Source organism: Oncorhynchus masou, chromosome 12 (genome assembly GCF_036934945.1).
Source record: "Oncorhynchus masou masou isolate Uvic2021 chromosome 12, UVic_Omas_1.1, whole genome shotgun sequence".
In the NCBI taxonomy this organism is placed as follows: Eukaryota; Metazoa; Chordata; class Actinopteri; order Salmoniformes; family Salmonidae; genus Oncorhynchus; species Oncorhynchus masou.
The window spans coordinates 60,085,447-60,103,225 of record NC_088223.1 but is presented as its reverse complement, the minus strand read 5'-3'; the positions used below and the strand labels follow the sequence as shown (position 1 = coordinate 60,103,225).

At 40.4% G+C, this 17,779-nt stretch overlaps 2 protein-coding genes across 3 annotated transcripts; both read right to left on the bottom strand.

The window, feature by feature from the left end:
* Positions 1-1,631: 1,631 nt before the first annotated feature.
* Positions 1,632-11,995, bottom strand: LOC135550529 (APC membrane recruitment protein 1-like). The gene is made up of 2 exons (XM_064981443.1): positions 11,907-11,995; positions 1,632-11,066 (listed from the first exon to the last, which is right to left on the bottom strand). Exon 2 carries the CDS (start codon positions 11,055-11,057, stop codon positions 8,316-8,318), a length of 2,742 nt encoding a protein of 913 aa, XP_064837515.1. The 5' UTR covers positions 11,058-11,066; positions 11,907-11,995; the 3' UTR covers positions 1,632-8,315.
* A 1,390-nt stretch (positions 11,996-13,385) lies between these two features.
* Positions 13,386-16,999, bottom strand: asb12a (ankyrin repeat and SOCS box-containing 12a). 2 transcript variants are annotated; one of them, XM_064981442.1, is made up of 3 exons: positions 16,933-16,999; positions 15,295-16,063; positions 13,386-15,039 (listed from the first exon to the last, which is right to left on the bottom strand). In XM_064981442.1, exons 2-3 carry the CDS (start codon positions 16,055-16,057, stop codon positions 14,882-14,884), a joined length of 921 nt encoding a protein of 306 aa, XP_064837514.1. In that variant the 5' UTR covers positions 16,058-16,063; positions 16,933-16,999; the 3' UTR covers positions 13,386-14,881. The 2 variants fall into 2 exon arrangements, with proteins under 2 accessions (XP_064837514.1, XP_064837513.1); XM_064981441.1 differs by lacking the exon at positions 16,933-16,999 and adding an exon at positions 16,171-16,481.
* Positions 17,000-17,779: the final 780 nt, after the last annotated feature.

The following is a 17,779-nucleotide window of genomic DNA, read 5'->3' as shown; positions in this document are numbered from 1 at the left end:
CCATGATGCAAACCACCACCATGCTTGAAAATAAAAAGGCAGTTACTCAAAAGTCTTTGCATTTATGCCAAACGTGTATTACTTTAGTGCCTTGTTGCATTTAAGATGAATGTTTTGTATATTTCTTTCCCCATAATCATGTAGGTCATTATTGTGAAGTTACTAGAATGTAGTTGATCCATCCTCAGTTTTCTCCCATCACAGCGAATGTACTTTAGCTGTTTTAAAATCACCAGTGGATTCATTGTAACATCCCTGAGTAGTTTCATTCCTGTCCTGCAGCTCAGTTCAGAAAGATGACTGACGTGTCTGGGATGTTTAATGCATAATCCACAGCATAATTAACTTGATCATGCTTAAAGAGATATTCAATGTCTGATTTGGTTATTGTTACCCATTTAACAATCACTGCCCTTCGTTATGAGGCTTTTAAAAAATCTCCCTGGTCTTTGTAGTTGAATCTGTGCTTGAAATTCAATATGTGGGGCCTCCCGGCGAGAGTTGTTAAGAAGCAGTGCGGCTTGGTTGGGCCGGAGGGAGGACACATGACCCTCAACCTTCGTCTCTCCCGAGCCCGTACGGGAGTTGCAGCGACGAGACAAGATAGTAGCTACTAAAAAAACAATTGGATACCACGAAATTGGGGTAGCCAATTGGGACAGTCATTCAAAAATCATGTCAATCCTTATTATTTCCATGTAAATTCATATGTGATTTATTCAGACACATTTTTACTTTATGCTTATGCAATGACTATATTTTAGTTATTAATTTATGTATCTTTTCTTCCACTTTGACATTAGAGTATTTTGTGTAGTGTTGACAGAAAATGACATTTAAATCCATTTCAATCCCACTTTGTAACACATTAAAATGCGAAGAAATCTTATGGGCACTGTATATACTACACTAACACAAATATAAATGCAACATCCCCATGTTTCATGAGCTGAAATCAAATACATTTTTAAAAATCCATATGCACAAGAAGTGTATTTCTCTCAAAATGTTTGCACCAATTTGTCTACATCACTGTCAGTGAGCATTTCTCATTTGCCAAGATAATCCATCCATCTAACAGGTGTGGCATATCAAGAAGCTGATTAAATAGCATGATCATTACACAGGTGCCCCTTGTACTGGGAATAAGAAAAGGTCACTCTAAAATGTGCAGTTTTGTCACACAACACAATGACACAGATGTATTAAGTTTTGAGGAACCATATAATTTGCATGATGACTGCTGGACATTCCACCAGAGCTGTTGCCAGATAATTTAATGTTAATTTCTCTGCCATAAGCCACCTCCAAAGTCGTTTCAGAGAATTTGGCAGTACGTCCAACCGGCTCACAACCGCAAACACACGTATTTCGTCGTGTGGGCGAGTGGTTTGCGGATGTCAATGTTGTGAACAGAGTGCCCCATGGTGGCGGTGGGGTTATTATACGGACAACAAACACAATTGCTTTTTATTGATGCAATTTGAATGCACAGAAATACCATTATGAGATCCTGAGGCCCATTGTGAGACCCATCAATATTCCCAGTCATGTGAAATCCATAGATTAGGGCCTAATGAATTTATTTCAATTGACTGATTTCCTCATTTGAACTGTAACTCAGTAAAATCTTTGATTGCAATTTATACTTTAATATAATTCCAGAAATAAGGACAATTTATGAAGAATCTATAAAACAGACCAGAAATAATATAAAGCGTCTCCCAATTATCCCATTATTTAAAAATATCTTTATCTACAAACAAAACAAATGTATAGATGATTTAAGTGCAAGGCAGCATTCTATTCTTCACAGTGCTAGAAAAAATGGTGCCGGGGAAATATCCCAAAATGCCAAGCAGCATATTGACATTAACATAAAATACATTTTCACAAACTTTGCCAGACAGATTCTAATGAGATAATCTATCTCCAATGAACAAAAATATAAATGCAACATGTAACAATTTCATAGATTTTACTGAGAAAGAAATCATAGAAATCAGTCAATTGAAATAAATGAGGCCCTAATTTATGAGTTTCACATGACTGGGACTACAGAAACTAAGGTATCTGTTGGTCACAGATACCTTAAAAAAAAAAAGGTAGGGGCGTGGATCAGAAAACCAGTCCGTATCTCGTGTGACCAGTTGATAAAGCTGTTGATTGTGGCCTGTGTAATGTTGTCCCACTCCCCTGCAATGGCTGTGTGAAGTTGTTGGATATTGGTGGGAACTGGGAATTGCGGTCGTACACGTCGATCCAGAGCATCTCAAACGTGCTCAATGGGGGACATGTCTGATGAGTATGCAGGCCATGGAAGAACTGGAACATTTTCAGCTTCCAGGAATTGTGTACAGATCCTTGCCACATGGGGCCGTGCATTATCGTGCTGAAACATGAGGTGATGGTGGCGGATGAATGGCACGACAATGGGCCTCAAGATCTCGTCACAGTATCTCTGTGCATTCAAATTGTCATTGATAAAATGCAATTGTGTTTGTTGACCTAGCTTATGCCTGCCCATACCATAACCCCACATCCACTATGGGGTACTCTGTTCACAACGCTGACATCAGCAAACTGCTCGCCCACACAACGTCATACACACGGTCTGTCATTTACCCGGTAGTGTTGAAACCGGATTCATCCGTGAAGAGCACACTCCTCCAGCATGCCAGTGACCATTGAAGGTGAGCATTTAGCCACTGAAGTCGTTTACGACGTCAAACTGCAGTCAGGTCAAGACCCTGGTGAGGACGACGAGAACGCAGATGAGCTTCCCTGAGGCGGTTTCTGACAGTTTGTGCAGAAATTCTTCAGTTGTGCAAACCCAGTTTCATCAGCTGTCCGGGTGGCTGGTCTCAGATGATGTGGAGGTCCTGGGCTGCAGTGGTTACACATAGTCTGCGATTGTTAGGCCGGTTGGACGTACTGCAAAATTCTCTAAAATGACGTTGGTGGCGGCTTGATTTAGAGAAAAGAACACTAAATTCTCTGGAAAAAGCTCTGGTTGACATTCCTACAGTCAGCATTCTAATTGAACACACCCTCAAAACAGCAGACATCTGTGACATTGAGAAGGTGTGACAAAACTGCACATTTTATTGTCCCCAGCACAAGGTGCATCTGTGTAATGATCATACTGTTTAATCAGCTTCTTGATATGCCACACTTGTCAGGTGGATGGATTATCTTGGCAAAGGAGAACTGATCACTAACAGGAACGTAAACAAATTAGTGCTCAAAATTTGAGAGAAATAAGCTTTTCGTGTGTATGGAAAACTTCTGGGATCTTTTATTTCACCTCATGAAACATGGGATCAACCATTTACATGTTGCATTTATATTTTTCAGTATCAAGTACCAATCAAAACTTTGGACACACCTACTCATTCAAGAGTTTTTTCTTTATTTGGACTATTTTCTACATTGTAGAATAATAGTGAAGACATCAAAATGATGAAATAACACATTTGGAATCATGTAATAACCAAAAAAAGTTCAACAAATCAAAATATGATTTATATTTGAGATTCTTCCAAGTAGCCACCCTTTGCCTTGATGACAGCTTTACACACTCGTGGCATTCTCTCAACCATCTTCACGAGGTAGTCACCTGGAATGCATTTCAATTAACAGCTGTGCCTTGTTAAAAGTTGATTTGTGGAATTTCCTTCCTTCTTAATGCATTTGAGCCAATCAGTTGTGTTCTGATAAGGTAGGGGTGGTATACAGAAGATAGCCCTATTTGGTAAAAGACCAAGTCCATATTATGGCAAGTACAGCTCAAATAAGCAAGAGAAATGACAATCCATCATTACTTTAAGACATGAAGGTCAGTCAATCCAGAACATTTCAAGAACATTCAAAGTGTCTTCAAGTGCAGTCGCAAAATCCATCAGGCGCTATGATTAAACTGGCTCTCATGAGGACCGCCACAGGAAAGGAAGACCCAGAGTTACCTCTGCTGCAGAAGATAATTTCATTAGTTAACAGCCTCAGAAATTGCAGCCAAAATAAATGCTTCACAGAGTTCAAGTAACAGACACATCTCAATATCACCTGTTCAGGGAAGATTGCATGAATCAGGCTTGCATGGTCGAAATTGCTGCAAAGAAACCACTACTAAAGGACACCAATAAGAAGAAACACACGCAATGGACATTAGACCGGTGGAAATCTGTTCTTTGGTCTGATGAGTCCAAATGTGCAATTTTTGGTTCCAACCTCCGTGTCTGTGAGACGCAGAGTAGGTGAACAGATGATCTCCGCATGTGTAGTTCCCACTGTGAAGCATGGAGGTGGTGTGATGGTGCTTTGCTGGTGACACTGTGATGTATTTAGAATTCAAGGCCCACTTGACCAGCATGTCTACAACAGCATTCTGCAGCGATACGCCATCCCATCTGGTTTGCGCTTAGTGGGACAATCATTTGTTTTTCAACAGGACAATGACCTAACACACCTCTAGGTTGTGTAAGGGCTATTTGACCAAGATGGAGAGTGATGGAGTGCTGCATCAGATGACCTGGCCTCCACAATCCATGGACCTCAACCCAATTGAAACAGTTTGGGATGAGTTAGACAGCAGAGGGAAGGAAAAGCAGTGCTCAGCATATGTGGGAACTTCTTCAAGACCGTCGGAAAAGCATTCCAGGTGAAGCTGGTTGAGAGAATGCCAAGAGTGTGCAAAGCTGTCATCAAGGCAAAGGGTGGCTACTTTGAAGAATGTAAAATATATTTTGATTTGATTAACACTTTTTTTTGGTTACACATGATTCCATATGTGTTATTTCGTAGTGTTGATGTCTTCACTATCATTCTACAATGTAGAAAATAGTAAAAATAAAGAAAAACCATTGAATAAGTAGGTGTCCAAACTTTTGACTGTTGCTGTATATCTGTTTTCAGCAGATGGATTGGTTGTGAATATAAATTCTACCTTACTTTTTTGAATACTTGCAGAGGTACTACAGAATACAAATCTATACAAATAATTACTTTCACATCAAATTCTGTCAACCCCCCCAAAAAGAAAGACAAACAAATGCCCTAACCATAAAAAATACAATGGTTAACTGATGCATGATGAAATACATTCTAAAATGTAGCTAAAACACATACAGTATAGTGTAATAGTTAATAGATTACCATTTGTCTTTACAAAAATGTATGACATTATCAATGCTGTTCTCTATACATTTGGTATCTCATAAGGTTAATTGACCTGTGATCCAAATCTGCATGTCGAGGCGGCATCTTATAATTACATCGAAATTACAATATAATACCATCCTAAGAGTTTACAAGCACCGTCCTAGACTTTAGTCAACAACTTTCTGTAAAGAAAGTCATAAAAAAAGACTTTAAAGGCTAGATACAACTTTTGTCAGTGACATTTTATTTTTAAACTATGCATCATTGGGAAGGGCTCTTAAGGAAGCCTCTCACAGTAAAGTCTACACAAGAGGTATTCTGTGCATGTGACAAATTTAATTTGATTTTAAATGGACCACGTAGTTTACAGTAATTACCAATTCACAGTACCTACCAATATGTGTAATACGTGTTGTGTGTGGCCTAACTCTGGGCTGTACAAATGCAAGGGATACTCAGGCCTGAACATTTTAATGAAAGACTGCATGGGAGAGCCTCTATTATGACTGTTCACAAGACAACACAGTATGATAGAACAGCAACACAAATAAGTATTATACAAGAGTGAAATACTTGCAGTAACAGACAATCATTCTATTTTCAGTTATGCAAACATACTAGATGGTGTCTTTGGTGGTACATAACATGTATACCACATTTCAATACTAAGTGTAGAAGAGGTTTCATTACATTTCTGGGAATTTGCATAGGAAAGTATTCAGACCCCTTGACTTTTTCCACATGTTGTTCCGTTACAGCCTTATTCTACAATTTATTTAATTCAATGTTTTACTCAATCTACAAACAATACCCTATAATGACAAAACGAAAACAGTTTATTTTATATTAAATACCTTATTTACATAAGTAATCAGGCCTTCTGCTATGAGACTAAATAAAGCTCAGATGCATCCTGTTCCATTGATCATCCTTGAGATGTTTCTACAACTTGATTGTAGTCCACCTTTGCTAAATTCAATTGATTGTACGTGATTTTGAAATTCACACCCGTCTATATTAAAAGGTCCCAGTTGACAGTGCATGTCAGAGCAATAACCAGGTCGAAGGAATTGTCCGTAGAGCTCCAAGACAGGATTGTGTCGGGGCACAGATCTGGTGAAAGGTACCAAAAGAATGTCTGCAGTATTGAAGGTCCCCAAGAACACAGTGGCCTTCATTATTCTTAAATGATGTTAGATGTTTGGAACCACAAAAACTCTTCCTAGAACTGGCCTCCCGGCAAAACTGAGCAATAGGGGGAGAAGGGCCTTGATCATGGAGGTGACCAAGAAGCCGATGGTCACTCTGACAGATCTCCTCTTTGGAGATGGGAAAACCTTCCAGAAGGACAACCATCTCTGCAGCACTTCACCAATCAGGCCTTTATGGTAGAGTGGCCAGACAGAAACCACTCCTCAGTAAAAGGCACATGACAGCCCGCTTGGAGTTTGCCAAAAAGCACCTAAAGACTCTCAGACCATGAGAAACAAGATTCTCTGGTCTGATGAAACTAAGATGGAACTCTTTGGCGTGAATGCCAAGCGTCACGTCTGGAGGAAACCGGACACCATCCCAACGGTGAAGCATGGTGGTGGCAGCATCATGTGGGGATGTTTTCAGGAACAGGGACTGGGAGACTAGTCAGGATCGAGGAAAAGATGAACGGAGTAAAGTACAGAGATTCTTGATGAAAACCTGATCCAGAATTCTCAGGACCTCAGGCTGGGGTGAACATACACCTTCCAACAGGACAACGACTAAGCACACAGCCAAAACACCACAGGAGTGGCTTTGGGACAAGTCTGAATGTCCTTGAGTGGCCCAACCATAGCCTGGACTTGAACCCGATCAAACATCTCTGAAGACACATGAAAAGAGCTGTGCAGCGACGCTCCCCATCCAACCTGACAAAGCTTGAGAGCATCTGCAGAGCAGAATGGGAGAAACTCCCCAAATACAGGTGTGCCAAGCTTGTAGCGTCATACCCAAGACTAGAGGCTATAATCGCTGCCAAAGGTGCTTCAACAAAGTACTGAGTAAAGGGTCTGAATACTTTTATAAATGTGATATTTCCATTTATTTTCATAAATTTGCAAAAATGTCAACAAAAAAAGTTTTTGCTTTGTCATTATGGGGTATTGTGTGTAGATTGATAAAGGGAAAAAAACGCTTCAATTAATTTTAGAATAAGGCTGTAGCGTATTAAAATGTGGAAAAAGTCAAGGGGTCTGAATAGTTTCCGAAGGCACCGTGTGTTTGTTACATTCAACAGCGTGTACCATATCCAGTTTTTCTTCCTTTAATGGTGAAGTCTGCCTGCTGCTCATAGTCCACTGGCCTTACAGGCAGGGCTTTAAAGTGCACATTTGCGACTAAATATCTTGCTGTGCGACTTCAACCTGGGGTTTTAATTTGGGAGCACCAGTGCAACAAAATAAATAACTTCATTTTATTTGTATAATTTTTGTAATAAGGCTTCTCATTTCCCCGAGTCCAGATTTGTTAGTGTCATGCTTGCACCATTAATACAGCAAAAACTGCTTGATTCTAGCCCAAACAGTTCAAAAGAGCTAACCCATATTATCAGTGCAACGTTTGTTGTTGTTTTTTGTCACAGGTTGGGAGGCCGCATTTTACATTCATAAACCATGTCGCGGGACGTTCTAAAACTATTTGCGGACTGCATTTGTTTTACACCTTGTTCAGTCATGTTTGATACCTCATTAGCTAGCTAACAACCTGAAAACAGTATATCCAAACATTTGGGGGCACAGAAAGGAAAGGGGATCTTCAGGAGGGCTTCTTCTGGAGATCCATGATCATAACAATGAACGAATGACGTCTTGCATGTCATCACAAACTTGATGCTCTTAAAGAGACGGTGTACAACATTAAATGTTAGTGAATTTACATTATGTAGAGACCTAATATTCCATAAATGACTTAATTTTAATGAGGTATTTATGTCAACATTTTTTGCTTTTTATAATAAAAAAAAGTGTTTACAGGGTTTCATATTCGTTTCTAGGGCACAACATGTGCTTTAGAAGTAGCTAGGCTATACTGTATCTTAACCAATTTAAAAAAAGTTTAGAACCCTGCTTACAGAACTGCCAGACTCACAACCAAGGTTGAGGCATGTTATTATGTTTATTTTAAGGATGAGAGCTAACGGTCGATGTGTAAAAAAGGGCCTCACCACCACCATCTGATGCCTTAACTGATCTCCCATAGGGGGCATGGGGCCGACAGGATTCTGATTGCAAAGGAAGATGAGATGGCCTATGTAACGGTCCTGTAATCTGAGAGATATAATTACAGGATACTCTGTCAGTCATTTTGCTAGCTGAGATCTGTTGAGATTTACAGTTTGGGACTCGACTGACAGGCTGACTGAATGATATCATTCGTCTGTTTTGAGTTTGATAGAGACTGTACGTCTGCTCTGTTCTTTTCCCATCTGCTCGTGGGTGCGTTACAGTCCCCTCAGTCTCTGGCTGCCATGACGGAAACATGATCTGTCTATTATCCCGGTTTTCTGAAGTGGAAATGTATCCATTATTTTTGCGGTGAAGCGAGGACACTCTCTTCGAGTCCCTTTCTGTTCTAGGGCAAGACGCTAGTGCTGCCCCACTCCCTAAATACATGTCAGTCATCTCTAACTCCAAGCTCTCCGTGTCCAGGGATCTACTCCTCCTATTTAAGGCCAAAGGACTCAGCAGAGGAGCCAGTGGACTCGACCGATTGACTTGTGTAAGGCTAAGGTGACGTGGCAGGCTGGCGATTCCCCAAGTATTACTGAGACTCTGTTCAAGGAGGTCAAACATACGTAAGTCACATTCAGCAAACGCATCCTTTTGCAGGTAGCTTTCTTCAAACACTTCATAAGGCGACGTGATGTATTCCTCCTCCATTACCATATCCATCTGCTGGTCATATTCCCCCTCGTTATCCATGTCCACGACATCAAATGTGACAATGGCTGGGAGGGCTTGCATGTTTTGGGCAAAGGGAGAGTTTGACTCAGAGCCTCCCATGCTTTCAGTTGAATTACTATAAACATGTGATTGTTTTGTGAAGTCCACTAGGGCTTGGGAGAAGCAAACTGTCTGGTCATCCTCCAAGTCATTCTTTGTTTTAGATAGATCATGATTTCCTCTTAACCATGGGGACTGTGGCTTGTTTTGCTCAGAGTCAATTTCTTGTGATTGACATGTTGAGGTAAAGGTGCCAAAAACAGCATCTGACAATTTAGGGTTGCCAAGCATTTTCTCCCTATTCCCAGTTAGCCTGTCCTCTTCAATTAGACCCGTTTCAGGAGCGAACACAGCATTTACATCTTCACCACCACACTGAGCTGACATGTCTAAAAACTCAAGTGGATCAGAGACGGGCAGCTTAGCTTTTTCAAAAGGTGGACTGATGAGACTGTCATCGGGCTCAAAAAGCTCATACAGTGCATCGCCACTATAACTGTCCCTTGGTAGTCTATCGGTCCTGATCCTGTCAACTTTGACACGTCCGTCTTCATCTTGTCCTGGGGTGGTAGAGTCATAGTAACCCTCATCGCTGTTAGGAACTGACACTTGATTTTCGCTCTGTGGGGTCATGACATCCGAAGATGTAAGGGTGGTCTCTGTAACTCCAAGAGCACCATTGCTGTTGCTGCTGATGTCCATGGTATAGGAGCTAGATGGCTCTTCAGGTGTCATCCTAGGACTTTCACTGTGCTCTAGAAAGTCTTCTTCGTGGCTGTGGGTATAGCAAGCATCCTCTGCAACCTCATTTTCCCAGAGGTCGTGGAGATAATCCCTGTCCACCTTAACAGGGGTGGCCATTTCTTCTCCTCCACCCTGGTACGTAACATAACAGGAACTCCGTTTGCCTGCATTTCGACTCCTTTCCGCTGAGACTGTGCCCTGAGAATTTGCAATACTGTCATCGTCTTGATCAGCTATTATGTCACCACAGCCAGTGAGCGAGTCAAAACTCTTTAGAGAGGCCACATCACCAAACATCAAGCTCATCTGAGATGAGCCAGTAGGCAGCTGGACGTTCACAGTAGACTCTAGGTTAGTCTTCGGGAAAGAATCTGGTTCTGTGTTTATATGGAGTGTCTCTACCATATCCTCACCTTTCTTCAGTTCCCCTATCAGAGAATCCAGACTCCCTTGTTTCACCAGGTCTTTCTCAGACACTATGACATCAACATTAATACATTCAGGAGCAATTGTCAAACAATCGTCAACATTTGCCAAAACAGGTACATTGGATTCAGACAAACTGCCCGGGCACTCCATGTCATTTTGGTCAATGATAGTCTGGGCAATAGGCACCTCTTTGTTGCAGACATGAGAATTCGCAACCATTTCATTTTTTTCAAAATCACAATTTCTATTCTTTCTACGACGCCTGATGCTGTTAAAAAGTTCTCGCAAACCCTTTTTCTGCCGAGGAAGAGAGAATGACTTCTGATCACCAGTAGGGTGACCAAATTCCCTACAAGCCTTTCCAGCAGTATCTTTCTGGCTGTGGTACTCAAAATATCCTGCTGGGACATATCCAATTCCCAGACTGTCCTCCCAGTCTGCCTTGCTAAGTCCATCATGAGTTTTACTCTTGCTGACTCCCTTCTTAGAGGACCACTTGTTCAGATTTTTGTTCCTTCCCCCAAAGAAGTTTGGTAAAACACAGATGCTTTTGCGTCCTCCAAAGAATCTTAAGGCAGTCCTCCTCAGTTTCCCTGATGGCTGATGCTCAAGGGGTACAGCATCAGAAATGTCAGATGGAGGCTTCACCTCAGTCTGTGAATCCTGGTCACCCATGGCCGTCTGCTCACAGCCAGCAGACAAATGCTTTGTATCACTTGCTGGCTCATTTCCGTCACAGTGCTCCATGGCAACAATCTACAGGAAGGTGAAGTGAACAGATATGAGCATGATAGTATCACCATCAGGTGCAAAGACTGCTAGCAATCAATCTTCCAAAACCATTTGCTTCCATTTTTCTGAAATGTAGGACAAAGGATTAGGCATAGAAGGATTAGATTCTGTGCTATACAGTGATGCGCCTACATTATTCACTTTGGGCTTATTTATGGTGGTTTTCTTTACATTAGATGAAATAACATATAGGTAATTGTCTGTCTACCTGGCAAAGCGTTCAGAACAAGTGTTATGCTATCTGCATAGAAAGCTGACCATTGATATACGTGCAACAGGAACAGCGAAATAAACAGACAGCAGGACATATCCTAAATTGTTTTCGCTTGAGATAGCTTTCAATTAATCACCTGTTTTTGAAGCAACATCATTATGTAGACTAATTGTTTATGCAATACACTACACGAGAAAACAGAGATGCGTGACGTTTACTAAGAAGTCGTCAGGTTGGGACCACAAAGCAATGTGTCGCTAGCAGTGGCAGCGAACTAACGTTACCTTGTGCCTGGCCCGCAAATCTAAAAGGATGTAGCACTATCGGCTGCCTAGGCTAGCTACCAGCAAGTTATCGACCTAGCTAGCAATATTTAGAAAACGGAGTTGGTTGTGTTAACCTAGTTTGCTTGCTAGCTAGCTTCTTCAATTAAATAACATTTTACACCCTTAGCTCGCTAGCAACAATGGCAATGCATGGCTGAAAAATACACGTTGACTAGCCTAGGAGACAAGCATTACATTGAAGGGAAAAATTGCTATATTTCCAATAAGGGTTTATGGGGTGGGGGGATATATAAATGAACCGACCTTATTGGGCTTCTACACGCCAGAATAACAAAGAATAAATCCGAATCACTTTATTCAGTCGTGCAACACAAACAGTCTTGAGCCTCTTGCGAATGTACGCATTGAATTCTGGTAGTTGTAGTGAGAGCGGGTGTGTCCTGGGGTCCAAAGAGGCTCTAGTATATATTGAGCGGCTTTGCCTCTTCCTTTCTGATTGATCTTTTACCGGTAGTTCTAGATTGCTAAAGACCATTTATACCCCCCAAATTCATTCGAAGTCAATCTAGAATAATTTTGCCAACAAAACATTTAGTAAATAGTTTCCTGACAGACAATGTATTTCCTTTGACATTGTCAGACTACATGGCTAATATAGCTCAATTGAATTGTTAGTACTGGAATATGTCATGCTCTATATAGCTTCAGTTACACCCTCAGTCAATAATAATAAATATATATATATATATATTTTATATACATGTTTTTGGTTTGTAGTCTGCCATAAAACTCACAGAAGAAGAAGGGATCATAGTGTTAACCTGGTCAGTCTGTAATGGAAAAAGCAGGTGTTCCTAATGTTTTGTGCACTCGGTATGTATATACATACCGAGTGCACAAAACATTAGGAACACCTGCTTTTTCCATTACAGACTGACCAGGTGAACACTATGATCCCTTCTTCTTCTGTGAGTTTTATGGCAGACTACAAACCAAAAACATGTATTGCTGCCACCAACTGGACGGGTTGAAATAAAAACAAGGTAAAGAAGAAAACCGATACGTGATATGGAAACTAACTTAATCCAACCAAATAAAATGTACATTGACAAAACAAAACTCCCATTTCATCCTTTTTTCAATTCCCCATATCTCCCTTCTCAGGTTCTAGAGTACGGCTTGTGACAATATTTCATGTAACTCCTTTGCCGAGAAATCTTTCAGCCCCAGGAACCGCTCTAGCTCTTCCACAATGATTTCTATCTTCCTGGACCTTCTCTCCACCTTGGCAGGACCATTTATCACCATAGCCATAAAGACCACAAAGTTCACCTTCTTAACCTTTAAAAAGTCAGGATCCTTCTGGTGAAAGTCAACCCCTGCAGCCAGCAGTGAAGGCTTATACACCACCATGGACACTTCAAGTGCACCATTCACACCCTCAAAACCTTTTAACAGCAGCTGCATATGATATGCTCTGGACAGCCCTGACTTTGGCCACTTCATTCTCTTTCACCCTTGTGGGGCACTTGAAAGATGTGGCTTCATGGTTCCCACCACAATTGCAAAGTCACATTTTCATCACTTTTATAACACATATGATCTTTTCCACAACTTGTACATCTCGGCTTCTCCCTTCTGCAAACACTTGACACATGACCAAAAGCTTTAAAAATGATCACACTGCATTGGTCTTGGGATAAATGCTTGAACTCTGTAGTTAATATACCCTAACTGCACTTGAGTAGGGAGAGACTCCATATCAAAAAACAAAAGAACAGATAGGTTTAACTTTTTCTTTATTCACCACACAATTCATCCGACGTACATCAATCACATCAGGAATATTTCTGTTCAAAATATACTTCCCACAAGACACCGGACATAATCCCCTTGAGGGGTGCCCTGTTCCTAAGAGACACACAACACTTCAAACTTATCAAATTGGGTGAGACGCAACACACGTTTCTTCTGATCCTCAGAAACACAAACAAATCAAAACCAGCCTCTTGAAAACCAGTCTCTTGATCCTCACAGCCTTAACTCCACCCACTCTCTCCACTAGTTTGGATATCTTAAATGGATCAGCTGCTCATTTACAAACAGTAATACTACAATATATGAAGTGACATTCTCACTATACTCTACTTTGCTCCGTTTTCCTTTCTTTTGGACAATATTCCAATTCTCCTTGATTCTAGGCCATTAGATTCAGAATCCACTTCATCATCCGCTTCCACCATCTTTACAGCTATGATCCCTTACCAATGGCACCTGTTAAATTCACTCAATCAGTGTAGATGAAGGGGAGGAGACTGGTTAAAGGATTTTTAGCCCGAGACAATTGAGACATGGATTGTTCCTAAGGGCTGCAGGTAGCCTAGTGGTTAAGCACATTGGGCCAGTAACCGAAAAGTCGCTGTTTTGAAACCCCGAGGTAACTAGGTGAAAAATCTGTTGATGTACCCTTGAGCAAGGCACTTATCCCTAATTGCTCCTGTAAGTCGCACTGGATAAAAGCGTCTGCCAAATGTATACAATTGTGCATGTCTGCCATTCAGAGTGTGAAGGGTCAAGACAAAAGGCGTAAGTGCCTTTGAACAGAGTATGGTAGTAGATGCCAGGAGCACTGGTTTGAGTGTGAAGAACTGCAGTGCTGCTAGGGTTGTCAAACAACAGTTTCCTGTGTATATCAAGAATGTTCCACCACCCAAAGGACACCGTCAACTTGATACAACTGTGGGAAACATTGGAGTCAACATGGGCCAGCATCCCTGTGGAAGCTTGACACCTTGTATAGTCCATGCCCTGACAAATTGAGGCTGTTCTGAGGGCAAAAGGGGGTGCAACTCAATATTAGGAAGGTGTTCCTAACAGTTTGTACACAGATATTTATATACAAGTGTAAAGCACCTTGCACATAAATATATAATACTTTATCATATAGTGTACGCACATAATGTTTAAAAATAAAATACATATTTTCTGATGCTAAATTAGTTTAAGACATTTTAATGGTTGTCATTTCTATTGTACATTCTATTTTACGCTGACATTGCAGTATTACAAAAAAAAAATCCCACATATATTATGGAAGAAGGATAAAACAAGAAAATTAAAACATGATTGCATAATAGATTGAAAACATTGAGAACATTACACAACTATTCTCAAATGCAGGACAACAAATGTGTACCATTTCAACATCACTATGAAATGTTTTGAAAAAGTAAGCCTTATGTTTATGTAGCAAAAGCATAGGGACAATATATGCTTTCTCAGAGATGCATAGCAATTGTTGGGACTGATTTGTATTGCAAGAAGTTTATCATGCTTGATGGCATTTCCAAATGGTCAATGGACTGGATTCTGTTGATCGTCCTGAGGTATCCTCGGATGGCAAGTCGGCACTGTGATACAAGGGACTTGGGAAAACCTAGCAAAAATAACAATTGAATTTGAGTTAAGAGTTATTTTTTTACTGGTTATTACACATACACAGATTCAATAGCCTATTCAAATAGTAAAATGCTGCTCTGCCAGCAAAGCAGTTCAGTACTGTATTGACAAGTAGCAATTCCATTTTATTTAAAAAAAAAAAAAAACAGATGCTTGTTTAATGTCAATAAAAACATTACCAGAAATCAATAGGAGAATACCAAAGTCATCAACAGCATAACTCCTGCATTACCTCTTTCTTGCAGCAGCAGCTCCACCGCCTCATTCTGCTTTGTGGACTTTTCTATGATGAGAGTGGGGAGGTAGACATTTGCACCAAAGTCAATCAAAAGTTGGATGTACTCCACCCCACAGCCATGTCTGAGGCACATTTCAAGCACGGTCTTAGGCTGCTTGATTTTACTCAGTAGTTTTGCATCTATGCAGTTGTAATTTGGATCAGCCCCATAGAGAAGCAATACTTTAAAGCAGTCTAAGTGTCCATACACAGCAGACAGATAGAGGGGACCACTAGAAACACTGGCACTTGAAGTAAACAGCAAGACTTTAGATCTGGAGTTGACCTCAGCACCATGTTTAAGAAGTTGCTTCAAAATCTCAACATCCCCTTCCCTGGCTGCAGTCAGGACCGGAGAGCAGTTGTTATACAAGCTGCCATTGGGGTTAGCACCTGCCCTGAGGAGGGCTAAAACACAGTTGAAGTATTTCCCACAGACAGCTGTGAAAAGTGGGGTCTGAGCCTTCACGTCTAGACAGTCCACCTCTGCTCCATGGGCCAGCAGAACCTGCAGACACCTGAGATGACCTTTAGATGCAGCCATTCGTAAAGGTGTTCTTGGGATACCCCAGCCGCTCCTACAGTTGATGAACTTTCTGTACTTTTCTTGAGAGAGCAGTTCATCAAGGAGTCTGTCATCATTGTTGGACACTGCCTGATGGAGCAGTTGACCTTCACCGTTGTCTTTTTCTTCTAGAACTTCTTTAAACTGGATCATAGAAATCTGTTTCAAAATAAGAAAGAAAAACACCATCATAAAAGCAATAATATCCATAATACACACACTGTTGGTTATACAAAATGATGAGCATAAACTAGTTATACTGGTACCATTTTTTGTTGTTAAAAGGCTGTTGATAGCTAGCTAACATTACCTAGCTAGCTATTTTTCTATGACGAAGGATACGGCAGACATTTGCACCAAAGGGAATCTAGCTAGTTAACGTTATGTACAATAGATGGAATCATCTTTGACAATAACTAAAGATTAGTATGTTTGCTAGCAAATAACTATAAACACGAACTGGTGAAGAAGCTAACGTTAGTTAGTTGACTTCCTGACTAACAATCCATATCCGATTATTTCTGTGAGCACAGATCATTTTAAGCCAAACACGAACCCTTTTCCTAACCTGCTACGTTAATTATCCTAACCTGCTGCGTAAATTCTTCTAACCTACTACGAAAAAGTAACTTCCGGTCGTAGCCGTCTTCTACCTAGTCAGAACGGTGTCCACTAGTTACCACAGCCACAAAGTCAAATGGTCTACATCATCAAAATTAATGACAACAACAATAAAAAAAATGTTTTTTATTAATGTAAGGTTAGGCATAAGATTAGGTTTAAAATCACATTTTATGAAGAGACCAGTCAAAACCGTTCATCACCAAGCTTTGCTAGCTTCGTAGCTAAATTGGCTAAGTTAGCTAGCTAACTAATACATGCCTATGCTAATCGATGCGGCTGTGTTATCTAGCTAGCTAGGGACAAGTCAAAAACACAGATAAACTCATATTGTCTTTGTCAATACTTGCAAGACGAGACAATTTTCAAACAGTAACATGACTACCTAACGGGCAAACATTTGTTACCTTGACAGATGAACAACAGTCGATGTAGTTCTGGGCCGCGTCGTGGAGACAGCAGTGAACGCGCGCATTCAAATCAAAGCAAATTTTATTGGACGCGACGCGTACACATACTTAGTAAATTTTTATTTCGGGTGGACCTAAATGTTTATGTTCCAAGCTCCAACAGTGCAGTAATACCTGACAATACATGCAAATCTCTTTAAAAAGAATAATGGAATTAAGAAATATAAGAACGAAAAATGTCAGAGTCCGGAATATATATATATATATTTATTTATCTATATGATGGTGTGTATAGACATTATAGACAGTATATGTATAAAAAAAAAGATGCGTACCGCCGTAGTTATAAAGGATAGGCCTTGGCAAGAATACAGTATATACATATGAAATGGGTTAAACAGTATGTAAACATTATTAAAGTGACCAGTGTTCAATTACTATGTAATATACACAGGGCAACAGTTTCTAAATCAAATCAAATTTTATTTGTCACATACACATGGTTAGCAGATGTTAACGCGAGTGTAGCGAAATGCTTGTGCTTCTAGTCCCGACAATGCAGTAATAACCAACGAGTAATCTAGCTAACAATTCCAAAACTACTACCTTATACACACAAGTGTAAAGGGATAAAGAATATGTACATAAAGATATATGAATGAGTGATGGTACAGAGCGGCATAGGCAAGATGCAGTAGATGGTATCGAGTACAGTATATACATATGAAAAGGGATAAAGAATATGTACATAAAGATATATGAATGAGTGATGGTACAGAGCGGCATAGGCAAGATGCAGTAGATGGTATCGAGTACAGTATATACATATGAGATGAGTATGTAA

Coding starts and splice junctions, on each gene's coding strand:
- LOC135550529 (XM_064981443.1), bottom strand. CDS start 11,057: ATGGAGCACTGTGACGGAAATGAGCCAGCAAGTGATACAAAGCATTTG.
- asb12a (XM_064981441.1), bottom strand. Junction 15,040..15,294: donor GCTGCTGCTGCAAGAAAGAG/GTAATGCAGGAG, acceptor TATTTTTGCTAG/GTTTTCCCAAGTCCCTTGTA.